Consider the following 24,505-nt stretch of genomic DNA (forward strand, 5'->3'; position numbering starts at 1 on the left):
TAATAAGAAAAAGCAAAGTCAACCCTGTTCCCGTAGAGTCAACTCCAACTTACGGAGACCCCACAGGTATCATAGTAGAATTACACTCCACAGGGTTTTCAAAGGTTAATTTTTAGAAGTATATCAACCAAGCATTTTTCAGAGGCAGTGCTGGGTAGACTTGAACCTCAAACCTTTGGTTAGCAACTAAGCACAAAAAACATTGACACCATTCAGGGACTAAGACGACTTGTATTCAAGGCTATAACTAATACAAATCAAGAAATTAAATAGGCCAAAGTATATTACCAACAAAGAAAAAACTAATAATTTTGAGGCATGACTGCTGTTGTTATTTCAATCTAATACCTCCTGTATAATAACAAGCTAACATGTTAACAGATGGGAATGATTGTCCTTAGAGATAAGCAGTATCTCACTAAAGGTTCTCTCACATATTGCTTGATAAGTTGCTAGACTTAATCTTTAGGTTCATTTATTTACACCTCTGTGTAATCTACATAGGAAAAAAATCAAAGAACTAAAATCCGCCTATGTATCCTCCTACTTTTCCCTATGTTGCTGTCGACAACTGCTGTTGAGTCAGTTCCGACTCACAGTGACCCTATGAGGTTTCCAAGGACCTTTGGTGAGTTTGAACCACCAACCTTGTGGTTCAAGCCGACCTTGCAGTCAAGCATTTATCCTATAGCACCACACCAGGCAAGAGGAGACAATATATGTTGCAGTGAAAATATGAGAAATCATCTGGTATTTAGAAACTTTTTCTGATACCTAGCTATGTAATTTGTGAAAGTCCAGATTCTATGAAGAAAGTGTTTATAGGAACACAACATTCTTCCACTTTAGGCATCTTAGAACGCATTCACATCCAAAGCATACTGTTGATAACTACATGGAACCGAGGAAAAAAGGCTTAATATTTGAAAATCAGGAACATTAAACTAAATAGCATTCTTCACATCAGTATTGCTTAAAACTCAAACATTTATATTGCCACAACCACAATTTTTGCCAACAATGTTTATTATTTGTTCTAACGTCAGAACCGACTCCATGGCACTTAACAACAACAACAACAATATTCATATACTTGATTTTTCCTTTAGATTTTTGTTTGTTTTTTTTTTGCCTCAAACTACAGCAATTTTGTTGTTGTCAGTCTGACTCACAGCAACCCTGTATAGGATTGCCAAGGAAATCCTGGAGTTTGAACCACTGACATTACAGTTAGTAGTCCAGTGCTTTTCCTACAGTGCCATACCAGAATTCAAATAGCAATGTTGTTAAGTGCCGTCGAGTCGGTTCCGACCCATAGCGACCCTGTATAGATAGGGTTTCCAAGGAGCAGCTGGTTCAAACAGCAATAAGTCATATGAAATCATAATTTTTATGTTTTAATTAGATTTTTTTACCCACTAATTTATTATAATCATTTGTTGTTGTTGCCAGGTGCCATCGAGTTGGAACCGACTCATAGCGACCCCATGCACAGCAGAACAAAACAATGTCCGATCCTGGGCCAACCTCACTACTGCTGCCACACTTGTCGCCATCAATGATGCCACCTGGCTGATCCATCTCGTTGAGGGTCTTCCTCTCTTTCTCTGACCCTCCATCTTAGCCAGCATGACATCCTTCTCCAGCAACTGTTATCTCCTGACAATATGTCCAAAGTACGAGAGACGAAGTTTAGCCATCCTGGCCTCAAGAAGCACTCTGGCTGCATTTCTTCCAAAACAGATCTATTGGTTGTACCACGTAACTATTTTTAAGAGTATTGTTGTTAAATGCTGTCAAGTCAATTCTGACTCACAGTGACCCTGCAGAGTTTCTGAAGAACAGCTAGTTCAGTCTGAGCCACCAACCTTGCAGTTCAAACTGACTCTGCAGTCCAGCACTTAACCTGCAGCACCACACTACAACTCTGTCTGTGCCATCGAGCTAGTTCTGACTCATAGCAATCCTGTACTGAGTTTCTAAGGAGTGACTGGTGGGTTTGAACTACCAACCTTTTGGTTAGCAGTCTGTCCAGTGCTCATCCTACAGTAGCATAACCTAGTTGATTACACATTCCAAATAAAAATATATTACTTAAGCTGATAAAGACCTAACAGATTTATATTTAAATCAATATTCCTTGGTCAAACTTTGGTTAAGTTTTAAATTTCAGCAAGACTATTTAATCTTATAGTTATAATCTCAAATGGCATGATATAAATGAGTGCCCTGATGTGAAAACTTTGAAACATTCATCTTTAGAAATTAGTATTTTTAGAAAACTATCTTTTGACTCCATTATCTTTTCATTATATTTCCCACAAACTTTTTAAAGTCTCTTCCTATATAAAAGACCTCTGAAGATGTATCAGGAACTGATGAACCATGGTTGCCTCTAAAGAAAGTAGGCAACTATGTAAGTTTTTATAATACTGGAACTTTTTTTAAACCATGTGTATTTGTTATGAGTAGGAAATAACTCAATAACAGTGGGTTCTGGGAGTTATTACCTCTTCAAAATAAACATTCAAAATAAAGTTGTTGTTATGTACCTTCAAGTCGGTTCCAACTCACAGCAACTTTGTATAGGGTGCCCGAGGAGCAGCTGGTGGGTTTGAACCACCGACCTTGTGGTTAACAGTCTAGTACTTACCGTGTCACAACACGACTCCAAATAAGCCACTTTAAATACCTGGTTGCACACAAATAGCTTCCTTTACTCACATATAACTCTTTAAAAAAAATAACAGGAGTAAAAACATAATTGGCAAAGACGTAATACCAGAGCCTATGCAGGGTTGCTATGGGTCAGAATCAACTCAACAGCACTTAAAAACAACAACAATAATTTAAGGGGGGAAATGGAGATTTTTACTTTTCAAGGAAAGAATTTAGAACCCTGGTGGCCAAATAGGTTATGTACTAGACTATCGTGTGCAAGGTCATTGGTTCAAAACCACCAGCCACTCCACAGAAGGTAAGACTTTCTCCCTTCTAATGATTTACTGCCTTGGAATTCCTTTGCAGGCTTTGTGACTCCACAGCTCTTAACAATATCCATACAAAAGAAAAAAAAAGGAACTCTCCCACTCCTACTAATTATAATACAACCTGTTCTGTTGTTAAGTGCCACAGAGTTGGTAATGGCTCATAGTGACCCTGTTTAGTGTTTCCAAGGAGCGGCTGGTGGGTTTGAAGTGCCAATTTAGCAGTTAAAACCTACCTTGTGGTCGAGTGCTTATCTTACGGGACCACACCAGGACTCCAAGGAGCAGCTGGTGGGTCTGAGCTGCTGTCCTGGGAGTCCAATACAAAGATGTGGCACCGTGGAATGAAGTACTGGACTACAAGATCGGTTTTAACCACAGGGTTGGTGGTTCAAACTCACCAGCTGCTCCTTGGAAACCCTACACAGGATCACTATGAGTTGGAACCGACTCGATGGCATAGCACTTAACAATGGCCTCACCTTAGTAAGGCACTTCACCACAAAGCAGATGCCACATATTATATGTGACATGCTTTACAAAGATACTATTAAAATGCAAACTCCGAGAACTTGATAAAACTCCAAGGAGGGGCTAATGCATTTGAACCAACCTTGCAGTTAGCAGTTCAGTGCTTATCCTATAGCATGACACCAGCCACACATTCTAGATTAGTAACAGAATTTATATATTTTCACTCTACAACCTGATTTAGCCCAATCTTCTGGATGCAATCTCTTGGATTTTTTTTTTAGTTTATGGGTTTGGAAATGGGATTATATTCTTGTACAACTAAAATTCAAAATTTAGCATTATTTATTGCCATAAATGATCACAAATGACTATAACTCAGATATTACCAGAAGTCACTAAATAAAACATAATCTTGCTTATTCCTGATAATCCAAAAGTTTGTTTTTGTTAAGTGTCATGGAGTCAATTACGACTCATAATGACCCTGTACAGGGTTTCTGAGGAGCAGCTGATTGGTTTGAACTACCGACCTTGTGGTTCACAGTCCAGTGCTTATCCTACAGCGCCACATCCGGAGTTGTTGATGTTGCTGTTAAGTGCCTTCTGTCTGTGAGTTGTTTCCAACTCAGAGTGAACCAGTAATAGGTGTCTGAGGAGTGGCTGGTGGGTTTGAATTCCAACCTCATGGTTTGCAGTTTAGCGTGAAATAGTTTTGTGTAAAGTTAGAAAGTGATGTGACATCAGCTATGAGGTGATTTAATTTGCTGCTAGTAAATGACAGAATTGATACTAAATCAACACAAACTTCATCTTACAGCTGAGAAAATTTGTTAAGTATTAGGAAACATCAACAAAGTCACCTGGTTAGTTAGGTTTGTTACAGTACTAGATACTTTCACACATCAGAATTATACTGAAAGGAAACAATTGATTATTTAAAATCACAAAAAATGAAGACTGGTTGTTGTTAAGTACTATTGAGTTGCTTCCAACTCATAGCAACCCTATATAAGGCTTCCAAGAAGCAGCTGATGACTTTGAACCTCTGACCTTTTGGTTCAAACCAACCTTGCAGTCCAGTACTTATCCAACAGCACCACACCCTTCCCAAGGGCCTTCAATATGAATACCGCAGCCTATTTAGGCAAAACTTGTACATGGAAAATAGTAAATTTATCATGCCCTTTAAGGCACAGGTTAATAGTCAAGAGTAAGTAAACACTAAATGTTAACACTAATCATTAGACTGGCAAAAAATTAAACTTTTAAATGACTTAACAGTTTTCAGTTAAAATATTTTCATGTGCAACTGTATCTCTCAATATGTTACTATCATATTTCATATCATACATGCCCTTAAAAAATCTCCATGTTAAAAAATCCCTCCTAGGATTATCCTAGTGTTTTTTGTATACAAATTTTCATTACAAGCAATGCAAAAGATCATGTATTCTACATTTGATCTTTCTTCTAATCAAGACTATCCTCCCTTCATTCCTTCCAGGCAACTTGAATTCTCAATTATACAATTAGCCTTAGAAATAATTTATATCTAAACTTCCCCAAAGTTTAGAGTATTTTTTGCTTTGAAATAACAATGTTTTGCTTTGTTTTTTAAACTACATTATTGTCAAGCTGTTTTTGAAAAAGGAATTCAGATTTTACGAGAAATAAACTTGAGTACCACCACAATGAAAGTATTTTCAGAGCAATCAATAGAGTTTTAATTCAAAACCAAAGACTGAAGTCCCTGTGGTAAGTAGCAAAGGTCAGCAGTTTGAAACTACCAGTTGTTCCACAGGAGAAACATGAGGCTTTCTGCTCCTGTAAAGATTTATAGCCTCGGAAACCCTATGCAGGATCACTGTGAGTCAGAACCGACTCCAAGGCACATTAACACTACCACCACCTTGAAGAACACAAGGCTTGGTAAAATAGAGAGAGTCAACAAAAAAAAGGAAAACCTTCAATGAGAGGACTGACACAGTGGCTGCAACAGTGCCTTCAAACATAATGTTTATGATAATTTAATATAGGACTGGGCAGAATTCCAGTTTTGTTGTGCAAAGGGTCTTTATGAGCTAACTCCACAGCAACTAATAACACTCAATAGCTTACTCTAGCATCTCTTAATGGATGTACACTGGGCTAAGAAATACCCTTCATTCTGCTTCTGTCAAAGGTTTCAAATTAGAAAATATAAAAATCATCATTTAAGCTCCTACCAGTTCCTGCCTGGAACTTCGCTAAATGATTAACCAATATTAATAGCAAATACTACTTCTAATTCTTTCAAGACTGGTATTATCACCATTTTGGATAAGAAATCTGATGCTCAAAGATTAAAGAACTTATAAACACACCACAGACAGTTCTAATAATGCATTCTTTCTGTGTCACCATCCTGCTTGCTCTGAAAAAGGCAGACTAAAAAAACTGCATTCCACTTTTCAAATTCAAGTTAAGAGGAATTTCACAAAAAAATGACAATAGTGGTTATGTTACAATCATAAATTATATTAAGTCCCTTGATCTTCAGACCAATTTTGTTAGATACATCTTTTTACCCCATTTTTCTGACCTGGAAAGCATGGTTGGGAGGTTACATGATTTGCCAGAAATTCATTAGGTGGAATGGGAATTCAAAAATTGAGCCAGGTTCCTGAATCTTGATGCTTAAAGATTTTCAAAATTACCATAAATCAAAGGAAAACATGATAGCTTATAAAAAGCTACTTACAGTTATAACACTGACTAGCATACTGCACTGGAAAAGTCAGCTTGCCATTGGGTACATGCCAACGTAGCCACCCTGTGTGCTACAGGGTAGACCTGCTCCCTGGGGTCAATAGCTCTTTATTAACTAATTACAACCAAAATTGCATAAACTATGAAATACAAAACAGAAACAAGCCATTAAATAATATAACAGAAGCTATGTTGGCAGTTCAAACTCACCAGTCACTCCTCGGAATCCCTATACAGGGTCACTATGAGTCAGATCTGACTGGGCAGCACTTAACAACAATGTAGGCCTTAAAATAATAATGGTATCAAATGTGGTACCCTCCACATTCACACCCTTTTTTTTTTTTTCAAATAGTTTTTTAAGGAGTGTTACAATAAAGACTAAATGTTGCACATTGTCAAAATAAAAAATGTCTGGTTTCAGAGAACTGAAAGAAGCCTTATTCCACTAGGAAACTACTATGGCACACCCCCAAAAAAGGGGCTCAAATCTACTGTCTCTATCTGTAAATAAAATGGGTTCTTAAATAACATACATACAAAAGTATCACCAAAAAGAAGTGTCAAGCTGTTTTATAACCAATTACGATTTTTAACTTTTTCCATAAATGTGAAGAAAATTAAGTAAGCCTTTTAAACTTTCTGGGTTTTTCTTTCACCTAATAATGGAGCTGCATCATTTCCATTCTAAAGTCCTAACAATAACCATAACAAAACACAGCAAGTTCAAGGAAAATCTGTCAATAGATGCAAAAATTCAATGTTTTTTTCAAGAATGTGTAAAATTCACTTAGGATTTTTGTATTTACAATAAAATACAATACAAAGTTGGGGAGAGAAAAGGGGTGAGGAATAAAGACAAACTAAAATAAAACCCCAGAAACTTCATGCCTAAATAAAATAGGTTATTAAATATAAATAATATTTATTTATATTATAAACTAAAATATAAATTTCAGAAAATTACTTTAAAATTAAAGAAAACAGATCTGATATGTGTGAGCACTTATCAACCACTGAGAGGAATAAAAAAGAGCCCACCAAGACAATTTTCCATTTCAAATGATAAAATATGATTTTTGGAGAAATCCATGTCACGCATAAAATCTTAGCTAATTCTGACTACTTGTTGTTGAGTACCATTGAACCGGTTCTGACTCATAGCAATGCTGGCTAGAGTTTTCAAGGAACAGCTGGTGGGTTAGTGTTGTTGTTCTTAAGTGCCATCAAGTCAGTTCCGACCCATTTATGACCCTGTATATGACTTCCAAGGAGCGATGGTGAGCTTGAACCACCGACCTTGTGGTTCAAACCAACCTTGCAGTTCAGTGCATTAACCCACAACACCACACCAAGACCTTAATTAAATATACTTGGATAAGTGTAGGGAATTCTTTCATTTAAATATAAGATGTTCTTAGACTTTTAATTTTCAATCTTGCACAATTATTCATGTACTCTTAATTGCAGGCAAAGTAAAATTCTCTTTAGAACCTATTAAGCTTTTATATTAAAAGATATGTTTTCAATCTTTTTTCATTAAGAATTTAATGATGTCCTGAGAATGTTTTTCTTTTTCTGGAAGGATCATGACAGAATGACATTTTGATCATTTAGAAATCAGAAATGTAAAGTGTGAAATTATGACGTAAAATTGTTTTGAATGAAAATAAAAACCAGGTCTTGAAACTGTTCTTTCCATATAAAGTATCATCTTAAAAATTAATCCTCAACAGGGAATAAATCACATTTTATGCTACCTTGAGCTCCATCAAATCTTACTAAAATTATCTCTCAATTTAGTCAATAGATACGCTCCTCACAGGTTCCGTGGAAATCAAATTTGTGTAAATCTCATCTTAAATGCACTAGGGGGAGCTCCCTATTTGAAAGAATCCTATAGCACATACTTACCAAGTTAGAGTTTCCATGCTAACTTGTATTCCTGCAAAAGAATGACTTGTACATTTCCCTAAATGTTTATATCTAGGTTTCAATATACTTCATTAAAAATATCCTGGTACTTTATCCCTATGCTTATCAACTGCTAGTAAGACAACGGTGGCCAAATTACAATATTTATCTTTCTTAAAATATCTGCTTCATTAGAACTGAATACAAAGTCCACAGAAAAAATACAAACTTAATATGCTACTAATGGAGTCCTGGTGTGGCACTGAAGGACCACAGGGTTGGCTGTTGAAACTCACTAGCAGCTCCTCATAAACCCTATTCAAGGTTGCTACAAATTGGAACCGACTCAAGAGCACTTAACAACAATGTAGTCCTGGGTGGTGCTATAGGATAAGCACTGGACTGCTAACCAAAAAGGTTGGTGGTTCAAACACACCAACTATTCCTTGTAAACCCTATGCGTTTGTTGTTGTTAAGTGCTGTCGAGCTGGTTACAACCCATAACGACCCTGTATAGGGTTTCCGAGAAGCAGGTTGGTGAGCTTGTAACTGCCAACCTTGTTGTTCAAATCTACTTTGCAATCCAGCTCATTAACCCAAAGCGCCATACTCCAAATCAACTGGATAGCATTTAACAACAAATGCTACTAATAGATTTCACAGCACCTATTAAGAGTCAGCTTTAAATACCACTAGATTTTAACAAGTATAATTTCAAACTTAAGCTGAAAAATAAAAAAACTAAGAACTAACCTATTTAGGAAGAAAGTTTACCTTTGTCTACAGAACACATAATTTTTAAAGAACATTTTAAAAACACTATTCCATTTAAGAAAAAGAGCTCTGGTAGCATGGTGGTTATAAGTCGGGCTGCCAACCTCAAGGTCAACAGTTCAAAACTACCAGTGGTTCCATGAGAGAAAGATGAGGCGTTCTGCTCCCGTAAAGATTTACAGCCTCGGACACCTGGTGCAGGGTCACTATGAGTCGGAACCGACTCCACAGTACTTAACAACAACAACTTTCCATTTAAGGAGTCCTGGTGTGGCCATGTAGGACAAGCAGTTCAAACCCACCATCTGTTCCTTGGAAACCCTACACAGGGTCCCTATGAGTCTATGGGTCAAACAGAATCAACGGCACTCAACAACATTCCATTTAAACCCCTGATCAAATCTAAAATAATATAGGTACCATGGCTTCACTGTCAGTTTCGAATACGAAGATGCAACGGCACAGGGTAGTAAAGTGACTGTCCAATGTTGCATAGCAGTTCAATGGCAAGGTCAGGACTAGGATTCCAATTTTCTCATTCATGATTATTGCTTTTATACAGTTGAATAAATAAGTCAATTTAAGTAAGTGTCACTATAGTGTCTCCTCTTCACCAGTAATTATTGAAAATAATCGTAGAGATGCTTAAAAAGCTCAAGGGACTTTTAATATTCTATAAAATACCATTTACCAATGTATGTCTCTAGTTCACATCTATTACAGTATGTTCCAGTATGTTCTAGTGTTTTCTTATGAAAAGTCTGTAGCTCAGTAAATATCCAACTATTGCATATAGGAAACAAAAAACCTAAGTGGAAATCAAATTTCACTACTTAACTTCCAACATTGGAGTCCTGGTACTTAATGCACTGGACAGCAAAGTCAGTTTGAACCACAATGTCTGAGATTCAAGTTCACCAGATGCTCCTTGGAAACCCTATACAGGTTGCTATGGGTCAGAACAGACTCAACAGCCCTTAACAACAGCCTCCAACATTAAAACAGCCGTCTGTCTTTAGTACTACTGGAGCCCTGGTAGTGTAGTAGATTATGTTGTGGTGGATTATGTGTTAGACTGCTAATCACAAGGTCAGCAGTTCAAATCCAACAGCCAGAGACAAAGATGAGGCTTTCTGCTCCTGTAAAGATTTACCACTTTAGAAATCCTATATAAGGTTGCTGAGTTGGAACTGACTACATGGGTAACTTTGAGTTATTTGCTAAATTCAGAAATGGATCATGATGCTGAAGAATAAAATTTGGTTAAAATGATTCTCCTTAATATATCGGGTTGGAAGAGTGGAGTCAGGCCAAAGTAGGCATAAAATTACATATATAAACTTTTACCAGACCTCTAACTTTACGTTTACTAATTTTAGACACAGGTTGGTTCAGATTTTCAGTGGCTCATAAACGATGTTTCATTTGAAACTAATAAACACATTTGAAAAAGTATATATTTGTTGTTGTTGCTGCTAAGTGCCGCTGAGCTCATTCCCACTCACAGCAACCCTGTAGTGTGTTTCCAAGGAGCAGCTGTTGGGTTTGAACTGCCAACCTTTCAGTCAGCAGTCAGTGCTTATCCTACAACGCCACAGACGTCGACTTTATCTGCAAAGATAAGCACTTAATATGGTGCTGCAAAAACTAAGATTCCGTAGATGCTAACGCTGTTCTATGATTGTAGAAATACCAACAAACGATACTGATTTACTAAAATTAAGTAATTTATAAGAACTTCTGTATGTAATCTTTTAGTGGGTTATCCAAAGTGCTTGAGGAACGCTTTCACCAAGAATCGCTCATTCTCAGCTACAATCTTGGAGGTCTGGAGTGGCCTGTAGGATAAGCACTGGACTGCTAACCACAGGTCAGTGGTTCAAATCCACCAGCTGCTCCTCGGAAACCTTGTGCAAGGTCACTATGAGTCAAAACTGACTCAACAGCACTTAACTTTAACCTTGGTACTGTCAGAATGCCATGGAGGTTTTATTTGTAGGTTGTTGTTGTTGGGTGCCATCGAGTCAGTACCGACTCATAGTTAAGTTACGCACAGCAGAACGCAACACCTAACTAAATTAGTGGAGTCCTGGTGTGGCACTGTGAGTTAATGTGCTGGACTGCAAAGTCAGTTTGAACCATAGGGTCAGCAGTTCAAGCTTACCAGCCACTCCTTGGAAACCTTATACAGGGTCGCTCTGGTAGCGTAGTGGTTACGAATCGGGCTGTGAACCTTAAGGTCAGTGGTTCAAAACTACCAGCAGCTCCATGGGAGAAAGATGAGGCTTTCTGCTCCCATAAAGATTTACAGCCTTGGAAACCTGTACAGGGTCGCTATGGGTCGGAACCGACTTGACAGCACTTAACAACAACATGGATGAGAACCAACTCCACAGCACGTAACAACAACTAAATTAGTAACTGCAATATAAACAGATACTAAAAATACTCTTGCAATAGGTTGTGGAAAATCATAAATGTGCATGTTTATGTGAGTGAATTGTGGTATTGACAGAAATACGCAGATATATACATATATATGGAACTCAAGTGTGGTGCTGTAGGATAAGCACTGGGCTGCTAACCAAAAGGTTTGTTGGTTCAAACCCACCAGCCATTCCTCGTAAACCCTACACAGGGTCACTATGAGTCAGGACCGACTCGATAGCACTTGACAACAACACTTAAAATGAAATTAATATAAACAAGATATTTAAGAGAAAAGAAATACAGAAATTTACTAAAGGTTTTTTAGACGTTTTATAAAATAAAATGTTCTACCTTTGATCTACGTCAAACTTTCTCATTTCCTTCAGCTACTGAGAATACATACAAGTATTTAGTGTAGCAGGGTTCCACAGATCCTAATGTATTTATGTAAAAAACACTGACACTAAAGAATAAGAAGACACCATGGAAACCAGGGATATAAAAGTTTGTTTTACAAAGAATACAAGAATTTTGTTTTGTTTTGTGTTAAATATTTAAGTCATCCAAAACTGATGAATAGAAAATACATAATATTTAAATCAGCAAGAAATAGCTACATGATAAAAAAATGAAACCTTCCAGAAAGATGTTCTCTTCTAATTGAACACTTTCTCAAGTAGGCATTGTCATTTAGAAATTGTTTCTTAAAGTATTTTAATGCTAGTGACATTTTTACGAGCCAATTCAGGACATAAGCATTATTACTCCTTGAACCCTTAACTTCCATATCAAATAACTGAGAGTCATTATTCCATTTCTCCCTTTGTTGAACTGAGAAACCACCCTAACATGCAAAAAGCATATTAGTCTCCAGACTCTTTGTCTTGGTCAAAGTAGTAACAGCACAGAGCCACTCTCAACCTCAAGCTTTTTACTGTGAAACCTGTGAGTCAAAACTCGATTAAGACTGTTTCCTTTTTCCAGGTGTCCCAAGTTTCCCACCTGTGACAGGGTGAAGTCTTGCCACTTTTCTATCACTATTAGTGGAAACTATTTAGAGTTGTCCTTCTCTGACAGGTTTCCATCTTGCATGGTTCCAGCTTTTATAGCTTTTACTGTACATAGACAAAACCTAATGTGGTTCTCTGGAAGATGGAATTAGGGAAAGGAAAATGGAAGTTTAAGAATGTACTCAGGTTCTCCATGATAGTTTTCCTGAGGAAAATACCCTAAATGTTTTTAATAGACTATTGGAGTTGAATGTGTCTGATTATTTTTTCCATTTAGCAGTTGTGCAATACACTACACTGTGGTTATTGTTGTTAGGTGTTGTCAAGTCAGTTTTCCACTCAAAGCAACCCTGTGTGATAAGAGTAGAACTGCCCTGTACAGTTCTCTAACCTGCCATCTTTACAGAAGCAGATCACCAGGTCTTTCTTCCACAGCTGATCAGTGGATTTGAAGCTCCAATCCTCAGGTTATCAGATGAGTGCTTAATGGTTATATCACCAAGTCTCCCTTCTGTACTATCTACCGACAGCCAAACAATGGCAAGTTTCTCATCTTTCTTTGAATTCAAACAAGGTTGGATAAAAACCTTAAGCAATTGACTGGAAACACTATACATAACAAAAGAAAGTGAAACAGAAAAAAGTTCATGGCAAATCTACCTAATTACTGTAAGTTGCAAATGAAGTAGCATGGGGAGAGGGGATATTAATATGGTAAGAAAATACACAGTCACTTAAACAATGGACTTGAGTTCAGAAAAAGTAGAAACCCATGACAATTTTGACTGTGGAACTGGGAAAACAAATGTACATCTAAATAAATCATTATGATGATAGTGCTTTGCACTACATAACTCTGGGTTTAATATACCTTTGTTATGTATACCATTACGCGTGCTTCAGTATCTTTTATTTTCCAGGCCAGCAATCTCATTAAAAACTTATAATGGACCACCTTGCATTATTCCATAGTGAATTATCATGTGATTTAAAGCTGCATGGAAGTCTTGTCTCCTCCTTATATAGAGTTGCAGGTGCAAAAGAGGATTTTAGGGGTTAAGCGTGTGCTCTTTCATATTTTCCAGACAGGCTCTTTTCAAGAGTTTGGAATTAAAAAAAAAAAAAAAAATCCTGCCTTCAATAGTTGCTAATTGTGTGTGCTTCAAAAAGTGAGAAGTGTTAATGTACTCAACCACTTATTACACTCCAATGAAAATTTTACCTTTCAGAGTAATCATACAATATGGTTAAATCACACCCTGAAGCAACAGATAAGAATAATCTCTCTTGTAGTTAGTTACTGACTAATATAGAAATGGAGACCCACTGATCAATCTGCAAGCTATTGCAAAAGTTACACACTTGCTTGTGGTAGAGTGAGACAGGATATTTCCCCTTAAATGCTCCTACATGAACTTCAAGACGTTGAAGTCCAGTTCATTACAATATACAACAAAGGATTCTCATTCTAAATCTGAATACAAATGCATTTTAAGAAAAAATATGTGGGATTTAAAACTATATAGAGCATGGTGAGGCTTTCACTGTTGGGTTATGTGTATACTGTCTTTTGATCTGAAATGTTTCATACTTATACTTTCTGTATAGTTTTTGGACTGGAATGTGTTTTTCCACTAAAAGAAAAAAATCAACTGTTTTTCCACCTTAATATTCAACCTACCTGCCCATAGTTGTCTATGCCAGTTACTAATCTATTTAAATTTAATAAATCAAAAGCTGTCCTTAGGGATTGGCCAAGAGTCGTAAGTCCTTCAGCCTGAAGGTTTTTCAGTTCATTCATAAACGTTGCATGGTTTTCTTTCCACCCAGCCTGAAACAAAAAAAGAATTTCTTTTACCTTTCAAACCCATGTACACATGGGCAGCTGTTATAACCTAATTTCACCAACTAGCTGCTTCACTTTAGTCTGGTAAACTTGTTTGTACTATACAGTATCACTGCTGAGGAAACGCCATTCCAAAGGGGGCCAAGAATAAACCTGCCTGCTCTATAATATTTGGTAGCTAACAGCATTAATTGTGGATAACTTGACTGAGAAATTTACTACCCAATACCCCAAATCTCTCAAGATAGGAAGGTAGCGGCAGAGAACAGAAGGTACTGGACTTTTTAAGTTAACCTACAGCTGTCCCACTGGCCCAGGGCCCTCTAAGGAAGAATGTGAAGCCCAAGCCTGGCAGACCCCAAGCTCCCCTGGCGGCTCCCTAGCGCCCCAGCCCCGGGCTAAGTCCCCTTTAATGCAAAAGGGCTGCGCGGCCAGGCCCGCTGTCACTCGGCTAACTTGAATAAATATCCCCCACAGTTCATTGCTGCCGCTCACGCCGCGGAGGGGAAATGTCGGCCATGTTGATCGCAGCGCCTCCACCGTCGCGGGCCGGGCCGGGCCAGGGAGGGGACGGCGGTGGCCTGGCTACTCTGCGCCGCGCCTGACGATCCAGTGCGGGGGAGGGGGCGGAAGCCCGCAGGGGGAGCTGCAGGAGCGCTGGGCGCCCCGGGTGGGGGAGGGGAGCATAATGAAGGGTGAATGGGGGGGCGGGGAGGAGGAGAGGGCGAGGGCTGTTACCTTGATGGCATAGGGTGGCTCTTCGAAAGTGACCAGCATGTACCTGTCTCCTCTGCTGGCAGGATCTCGGGCACGGAGCTGCAGGAGAGAGGGTGGGGGACGCGGAGAGGAGCAGGGCGGGCGAGAGGGAAGCACACGGGCGAGGTTACCGGCGAAGGGGCGACCAGCGGCCCCCGCTCCCCCCAGTACCGCACACGCTGCGGCCCCGCCACCCCCACACACTGATCAGCCCCCCGCAGCCCGGTCCCGGGCCAGCCTCCGCTCTCAGCGCCCGCGCCCGCCTGCCCGCGCGGTGGGGGAGGGGGTCCCCGAGCCAGTGGCTCCCGCAGTCCAGTCCCCGACACCTCCGCCTCGCCGCCCGCCCTCCCCCACCGCGCCGCCCGCGGGCCGAGGTCGCTTCCCGGGCTCGGTCAGTCGGTACCTTCATGAAGGTCTCTACCGCGCCTTTGGCCGTGTCCAGGTAGGTGGTGCCCAGATGGCTGCGCTGGTTCATAGACGCAGACGTGTCTATCAGGAACAGTAAGATGGGCATAGTGCTGGCCGGGGACACCGGGGCCCGAGGTGGTGGAGAAAGAGATGGTAGGTGGCGGCGCCGGTGGCGGCGACCGCCGCTACACGGGGCGGGGGAGCAGGGCCCCCGTGAGGAAAACACCGTCTGGGTCTCTCCTCCGGCTGCGGGGAGTTTCTCCCCCGATAGTTGAGAGGAAACTCCCCAGACCCAGTCCTCCCAGACGTACCCCCGCCTCCGCCTCCTCCTGCCTGCCTGCCCGCTGGGCCGGGATCCCGGCCGTCTGTCTGTCGGTTCGTCCCCTTAGCCTCGGGGGTCCCGTCCCCGCTCCCGGCCCCTGTGTGTGTCCCAGAGGGAGACGGGCCTGGCTCCCCACCCCACCCCCGGTGCAGGGAGTGGGGACCTGGGAGCTGGCGAAGGGGTGAGTGGGCTGAAGGGAGATTGGCCCTGGGGCTGTTGGGAGAAGTTTCAGGGACTCCCTCTGCACCCCAGCGGTGTCACCACTTTCTCGGCCCCTCTCGCTACTGAAGCGCTTTTCTCTCTCACACTCCGCTTTTAACTCAGGCAGGGGCTGCAGAGGCTCCGCCTCTGACACGTCCCCGTGCCACGTGATACACCGCCCCGCTGTTTTATTGGCTAATATCTCTTCTTTTATTAGCATATTCAAACAGCTAAAGGGCGGGGGAAGCTTGTAAACCGGCTCCGGGAACAGTTATTGAGCACGCGCGGAGGCGGGGCGTCCTGTGCGCGCGCGAACGAACGCGAGGAGCGAGCAGGCGGGCGGACCGACGCGGAGGCGGGCTCCGGGAAGGGGCGGGTACGGATCGCGGAATGGCCGTGGAGTGGGGGAGGGGACGGGTCGACGCGTGCAGGTCCGCCGCGAGCCTGCGCATCAGGCCGCCGGCCTCTCCTTGGCTGTTGGAGGTGATAGGGGTCGGGGGAAGGGAAATGGAGACTGGCCTCAGCTCCTCTTCGAGGCCGTAGTGGTGAAGTGAACCCGTTCCCCGGTGGGCGAGTGAGGAAGGGATGAGTAAAGAAATCAAACTGTGGCAGACAGGTCGGGCCGCGGTCGCTGGAGGGCCGGCCCCTGCACGGGCGGGTCTGGGGCGGGGGAGGGGAAGTGAGAGGTTGTTTATGACCGGGGACTAATCTCTGCCAGTCACACCGCTCCCGCTGGGGAGTGGGGATGAGGGTCGAGCCTAGCTCGACTTGGCCGGGGAACCACAGGCTAGGGCCGGCCCCGGAACAAACCAGGTGCCCTTTCGTCTGAGCCCCAATCAAAAAAGGAAACAAACCTAATCCAACCTCAAAAAGGCCCTGAGAGAAGATTCAAATATCGGTTTACGATTAGTTGCCCTATTTCCTCTTAGGCTGGAAAGAATAACTGGGACTGCCCAGAGAAATGCCTTTCTCAGCCGCCTTTACTGAAGGCCATAGAATAGCAAGAGCTGGGTAGCAGTTGAGAAGGACCTTAGCAGCCATAATCCGTCAGCCACATTTTTCAAGTGAAAAACCGACTTGCTGAAATAACAACGGTTTTCAATAACCCTCCCGGTACTCTTCCAACATGCTGTTTTCCCACACTTGTTCCAAATCCTGTAGAGGGAGAAGTTCTCTGTAAAACATGGCCCTATAATCAGACCTGAAGTCATGGATCTTCGCCTTATTGACCTAAGAAAAGTGTCCTCAAATACTCGAGTTGAAAAATGGAAGGCACTGCCGTAAATGCAAACTGAATTGGGGATATAAGGACCTTATTTTTGTTACGTGTTGTCCAGTCGATTCCAACGCAAAGCGACCCTGTACAATGGGCGGCTGGTCAGTTTGAACTGTTGACCTTGTGGTCCAGTGCTTTATCCCACCGCACCACACAACACTCCCTGAGCACCGTATCCACTAAATGTCTAGTCTGAGGACCTAAGACTAGATACTTAAAAGCGCTTTCCTACAAGCTTGCATTGCCTGAATTTCATTATTCTTTACCTGAAATCCTTAATTATTTGCCTACTGATCATTTAGAGAAATGGTTGCTATTAATGCTAACACCAAAGAAATGCCATGTGGCACTTTTTTTTTAAATCTTAAGTTTCATAAATTGGATTTGGCCGTGTTTTCGGCAGCTGCAAGGTCCAGGAAATCCCAGCCAGACCACACTCAACAGACATCACCCCCAGCCCTTTGGCCCCCCAGAAACTCCAATACATTTATCTGACCTCCCACCTAAAAAAAATGGGGTTTATCCTAATATTTAAGACGACCTCTGAAACTTACTGTTCATTTATATTAGGGCATTTTCAGTAATAATGCTGCTCTGCGTTTATGTACCGTGAGAGAAGTATCATTTTTGAGGTTTGGATTATGAAACAGAAAGATAGAGTACAGATCTTACAGTCTATTTGCTGAGGACCTACCTTGTGCTAGGTATGTTGTTAAGTGCTGGTGAGTCGGTTCCAATCCATAGCGACACTGTATAGGGTTCCAAGGAGCAGCTAATGAGCTTGAACTGCCAACCTTGCAGTTCAAACCCACTTTGCAGTCCAGCGAATTAACCCACAGTGCTACGTATGGTGGAGATAAAAAGTAACTAAAATAGGATCCTAGTATGCAGAATATTTAAAAAAAAAAAAAAAAGTTTCTGCCTTTAAAGAGCTTATGGTATTCTAGAAAAAAAAAAAAAAACAAGCACATTACTACAAAGCAGGCAGTGATAAGGTACTACATAGTTCAGAGAAAAGCCTGTATTAAGTTATGAGGAAAGAACATCTTTTAGGGTCAGTATGTTTAAGCTGTGCTTTAAAGCAGTATTTCTCAAACTGGAATCTTAGACCTGAAAATAAGAATTAAGCATTCGATAATACTTTTAAATTTCTGTTTTCATTTTTTACAATAATATACAAATTTTTTGGTCAGTTAAAAAGGCATTTTCTTTCAAAATGATAGCCATATTCAGAGAATAGGCCTTTCGTTTCCACTATTAGTATTTTTAAACTCACCTACAGACCCCTTCCTGCTTGTCTGAATATGTATTCTCTAAGATCATAAGAATTTACATTGCATTATTAAATTATTCAGGGACCCTTGGTGGTACTATGTCTAAAGCACTCTGCTGCTAATCAAAATTCAGAGATTCAAACCCACCAGTTGCTTTGCAGGGCTGCAGGGGAAGACCTGGGAATCTGCAATCTAGGAAATCCTATGAGGCAGTTCAACCTATAGGGTTGCTGTAAGTCAGAATCAACTCCATGGCACATACATTACATTATTTAGTAATGTGAGCAACATTGTTTTAAAGGATTGGTAGCATTTTGGATATATGAGTAAAGAAAGAAGCTGCTGGCAAAAAAAAAAAAAAAGTCCTTCCAGACTTTGAAAATGTAGGGATAAAAGCAGGAGAGCTTCTTGGGGACAGTAAAGTTAGGTATGTCGAAGCGCCAGGTAGGCGCAAGAACAGTAAAACATTCAGAAAGGTCTGTCAGGACTAGACGGTAGAGAGCCTTTTTTCCAAGCTAAGGAAGTTTTTTTTTTTTCTTCTTTTCTATAAACAAGAGATTTCAGGTGTGCTGAGAAAAGCAGTGCTTGAAGAAAGCCAGACTGTTGTTAGCTCAATGGAGTTGGACCCCAACTCATGAAAACTTCATGTCACAGAGTTGAACTCCATAGGCTGTACTTGGATGTAACAGCTACAGACAATCTTAACAAAAGTAAATTGCCAGGTCCTTTCTTCCATGAGGCTGTTGGGTGGGTTCAAACTGTCAACTTTTAGGTTAGCAGCTTATCACTAACTCCTTCCACCTCCGGGACTGCTTATTGAAATGTTTTGTTGTTAAAGTGCCTTGGAGTCAGTTCAGACTCATAGCTAGCCTGTCTAGGGTTTCCAAGGCTTTAAATCTTTACAGGAGCAGAAAGACACATCTTTCTCCCACAGAGTAGCTAGTGGACTTGAGCCATGGTCCTTGTGATTCACAGTCCAGTGCTTATCCTATGGAGCTACCACACTCCCTTTGATATGTATTAACATATGTTAGTGACTTAACTAAATCATATAATCATTTGAAATCCTTTTCCTACTGAGTCATCTTAACTATTTCCTGCCTCAGTGGGGTTGGCTGGTTATCTTTCTGGGGTCATAAGTGGAAATGTAGGATAAGCACTGGACTTCAAGTTCGTTTGAACTGCTGTATCAGCAGTTCAAAGACACCAGCCGCCCCTCAAACACCCGATACAAGGTCGCTAGGATCCTCAAACCAACCCAAGGCACTTAACAACATGGTTGAGTCAGAGTCAGATGCAAAGACCAGCAGGTCAGCTGTGCCACGTCTAGAGTATATAATTAGAACCTGTGCTAGGAAGTCTGGTATGATGCTATAGAATAAGCATTGCACTGCTAACTGCAAGGTTGGTGTATCAAAACCACCGGCAACTCGTCAGAAACCTTATATAGCGTTGCTATGAGTCAAAACTAATTCCACAGCACTTAACAACATGCTTATGATGGAGCCTGAAATCAAAGGTCAGGGTTCTAGTTCAAAGCTCAGATGTGCTGGAAGGCACAGAACTGGAAAGAAATCAGGGCAAACATACACAGCAAATCAAGAGGCAATCAAAAACAAGGAAGTTGACAACCTCTCTAGACAAAATTGTGAGATAGGCTAAGTGTATTCTTAGTGATGCACTAGTTGACAGGCTATTGGTTGATAGTTTCATAAAGTATTAGTTGTTAGTCATGAAATTCACATCAGAATCACCTAGAGCTTTTTAAAAATATACCAGGTCTAGGGGGCCTGGAGGAAGACAAGAATCTCCAGTGAGTACTATCCAATCTGTCTAGGCAGAGCTGATGAAATGAAATGCCCATGGGTCTCTTGTGATACAATAGTGAATAATTGTTATCAGGACTGATTGTGAGGGTTGGAAATGTAAAGGTAGACATTTAATAGCAAGGAAGGGAGTGATTAACTTTCCAGTCCAGGAGCGGAGATCCCTAGGACCATCAGTGGAGAAGAGCCGAGAGCAGGACCCTACCCAGAGAAGCAGTGATGCCTGAGATGGAGGCAGAGACGATGACGTGGAGCGATGGAGCAGCTGGGGACTTTAGATCCAGAGAGGGAGAGCGACTGTGTGCTGTAGTGTAGGGGCAGGCTTGCAGGGTATACCCTTTGGTTGGTTGATGATGCATGGAGGGGATTGGAACCATGTCAATGAAACGATCTACGATAAAATGAATGTAAAACTAATGTTCTCCCATGTAAACTATCATATAATTCACAATAAAACATTTAAAAAAAAGAACCAAAAGATCTGTTTTGGAAGAAGTACAGCCAAAATATATATACCAAGTCTTAATCCCTGAAGAAAGTAATTCAGTAGAATTTGGGTGTACCCTGAACATTCTTTTAAAAAGCTCTTCAGGTCAGTCTTATATGTAATACTGATTGAAAACTGCATGCTTAAAAGATAGGAATAATTATGTGTCTGGCATCTAGTAGATACTCAGTAAATAACTGGAAAACTCACACACCCTTACACTGGTCACATTTATTAAAATAACTAAACAAGGCTGGAAGCTAAAGGAAAGAAACTATAAATGTGATAACCAACATATTAAACAGTGGGTTTGTGTCATGTGCTTATTTAAATTGGTGAATTCACCAATATTTGGTAAAAAAAAAAAAAAAGAGAGAGAGAGAGAGAAAGAGTTTAAACAGTACTGAAGAATGCCATCATTCTTTCAGTGAGTTTAGGCCCTGGAGCGAACACAAGATGAAAAAGACTGATCTTCCTCTTCATTCAGCCTCTGATTCTAGGAAGATAAATGCAAGCATGTTTCTCTAAAATGTAACCCCTATATGGAAGCCAACCATGTGCATTTAGGGGCTACATTAAGAGACTCAAAACTGCAAGCTTCCAATGCTAGAGTAAAAACTAGTCCAGTTGGGTGCCAAGCTTTTGCAGTCTTGAAAAGGGAAAAGCATTGATCTGAATGTAGGAGAAAACCTGTTGTTTGCTGCTGTTTTTAAAGTCGTGCCCAACTGCTCTGACTCCAATTTAAAAGGGAATGATTAAATGAGATGATAAAAGAGGAAGAAGACAGTGGCAGCAACTATGGGCTCAAATATAGCAACAATTGTGAGGGTAATAATGCAGGACTAGGCAGTATTTTGTTCTGTTGTGCATAATGTTGCTATGAATCAGAACCAACTCTAGAGCACCTCACAACAACAAATATAATATCAATCCCTAGACAATGTTACAAGAAACTACTATTAAAAATAAATTAGTGCTCATCAACAACCACCAAAATAAAAGAAAGTTAAATAATACATTGCTGGCATGAATTAATTGACAAATTATTAATAAATTGTATTAGGGTATACAAACATGGTATTTCATCTTTTTAAAAAATCACATCTTTACAAGAAGTAATTTCATAATAATAGTTGAAATCTCAATCAAACTCAGCTCTGAAAACATTCAGATTGAGAATTAGAATCACAAGGAACAATTTTTCTAACAAAAGAGCATGAACATTTGAATTGTTCTTTCAGCTGGTATTAATTGTACACATATGGGACAGGCCCTATGATTGTCCCTTAGAGAGCTTGTAATCTAAGGGAAAAGAAGGATAAACATGAAATTCAATGATTATGCCACCTGACCCAGATATGATACGAGTATGAAACCTTCTGTAAAAGGTTGTTTTGAAAATTGTAGGTAACGTGCCATATTCCATCAATTTTTGAGCCAGTTAACTTGGAGGTAAAAAATGCCAATTAGGCTGTGACAAAATACTTTTCTCAATACTCAAGAGTTTTTCCACAGCCCTATCGACTTCTGGTATGGTGCTGTAGGATCAACATTGAATTTTGAACTACAAGGTCAGCGGTTCAAGCTCACTAGTTGCTCCTTGAAAACCCTATACAGGGTCACTATGTGTCAGAATCAACTCAATAGCTCTTAACAATATATTGATGTGGCACTGTAGGATAAACATTGGACTGCAAGGTTGGTTTGAACTGCAAGGTCAGCAATTCAAACTCAAGAGCCTCTCCTCAGAAAACCCTATATAGGGTTGCTATGAGTTGGAAGCAACTCGACAGCACTTAACATTCAATAGCATATTGATATATGGGACCCCAGGTGTGGCACTGTAGGATAAGTAGTGGACTGCTATCCACAAGGTTGATAGTTCAAATCTACCAGCTGTTCCTTGGAAACTGCACACAGAGTTGTTATGAGTTGGAACCGATTCCACAGCACTTAGCAACAACATATTGAAATAAGTACTACAAAGTGACTTGAAAACGTTCATGGAACTAAATGATAATGGAATTTCTCTATAAACTTTTGAAGCCCTCTCATATATTGATAGCTATATGCTACATTGGTCATAGGGCCTTTAGTGCCATTTTTTAAAAGAATACACCACTATTGTCTATGGTATTTTCTTGCAAACTGTTGACACCTGTTCTACGAGTTTTGATACTGATGCTTTCTCAATTCAACTAGAAGGTTACAATGGAAGATTTTCAGAACACAAGCAGGACTTCACATCCATTCTTTACATGGTTGATTGACAGAAATGCCAAAGACTTGCAATTGTTTAGTCATGCCAACAGGAATAACCACAAAGTTTGCACATGGGCAGACTATCACAGCTACATCACAGCTACCTTCTGGTGACAGTATCGTAAGCATTGATTGTAAGTGACATTTTAGAGATGTTAAAATGTAAAGACATGTACATTTTGGAATCTGAAATATTGCTTCATGCTGGTAACTTAAAATCAGCAATATTTGAAGGACAGAGTGGCTCACTCTCCCAAAGTACTGTTTGAGCAAACAAAAAATGATACTAGGATGGTAAGTGGATAGGAAAGGGCAGTAGAACTGAATGTGTGAAAAAGTAGAAGTGAAGGGTTTCACATCATGAAAGGCCACATATGTCCAACAAAGGAATTTGGATTCTATTCTCTGGGTGATAGGGAAACAAAGTTTTGAGGGTAATCGTATTCTCATTTGAGAAAGTAATTTCAGTAACATTTTGGAGAATGGATTAAAATGGGAAGACAGAAGACCAGTTAAGCAATGGTTGGCACTCTTCCAGGGAACAGATAAAAATTGAACTATGAAAGTGATGGCAGAGGAGACAAGACATTAAGAGTTATCAGAGACATTGAGATGATAGATTGACAAGATTGAGTAAATGCGAGCAGAATCATGACATTGTTGGATTAAATTAATTTTGTATCAAGTGAATGTAATCAAATAACTATAAATTGGACTAAAATGTATAACTCTTCCCTAAAGTCACTTCCTCAAAAAATATTTATTGAGTGTCTAATATGTTTAAGGACTCCTGGTGTGGCAATATAGGATCAACACTGGACTGAGAATCACGAGGTCAGCAGTTCAAACCCACCACCTGCTCCTCAGAAACCCTATGCAAGGACGCTAACTCAGAACTGACTTGATGGTGCTTAACAGCAAAAACAATATGTTTAAGGAACCTGGTTAACCACCAGTTGATCCACGGGAGAAAAATGAGATTGTTGGTAACATAGTAGTAGACAAAACAAAATGAAGCTTAGGTTCTGGTGACAGAGGTAAATGATAACCTTATGCTAGTTGACATCTAGTTGGCTCCAACTCATCTAGACCTTACGTTATAACTCAAGGAAGCCTTGCTGCATCCTGTGTCCTCTTCATGATCACTGATATGTTTGAGTCCATTGTTGTGGCTCTTGAGTCAGCCTGTGTCACTGAGAGTTTCCTTCTCTTGTGCTGGCCCGATACTTTGCCAAACACAATGTCCTTCTCTCTCAAGGAATCTTAATGAAATGTTCAAAATAATCAAATAGTAGTCTCTGCCCTGGATTCAAATGAGCATTTTGGTTGCATGTCCTCTAAGACTGATTTTTTTTCATTCTTTTGACATAAAATCTGGTTATTTTCAAGGTAGTCATTGTTGTTAGGTGCCATCGAGTCTGTACTGACCCAAGTAACCTTATGCACAGCAGAATGAAACACTGCCCGATCCTGGACCAACCTCACTACTGTTGCCATGCTTGAGTCCATC

The 24,505-nt window shown here is 40.4% G+C and overlaps 1 protein-coding gene across 1 annotated transcript in view; it reads right to left on the reverse strand.

Moving 5' to 3' along the window:
* The window catches only part of INTS6 (integrator complex subunit 6), a 140,401-nt gene extending 124,462 nt beyond the window's left edge, over positions 1 to 15,939 (reverse strand). The window contains exons 1-3 of the mRNA XM_006876936.1: positions 15,343 to 15,939; positions 14,922 to 14,999; positions 14,019 to 14,168 (exon numbers count right to left, since the gene is read on the reverse strand). Of these exons, the coding sequence (XP_006876998.1) occupies positions 14,019 to 14,168; positions 14,922 to 14,999; positions 15,343 to 15,453 (339 nt within the window). The 5' untranslated portion in view covers positions 15,454 to 15,939. The remainder of the gene's footprint in view (positions 1 to 14,018; positions 14,169 to 14,921; positions 15,000 to 15,342) is intronic.
* Positions 15,940 to 24,505: the final 8,566 nt, after the last annotated feature.

Source organism: Chrysochloris asiatica, unplaced genomic scaffold (assembly GCF_000296735.1).
Source record: "Chrysochloris asiatica unplaced genomic scaffold, ChrAsi1.0 scaffold00432, whole genome shotgun sequence".
In the NCBI taxonomy this organism is placed as follows: Eukaryota; Metazoa; Chordata; class Mammalia; order Afrosoricida; family Chrysochloridae; genus Chrysochloris; species Chrysochloris asiatica.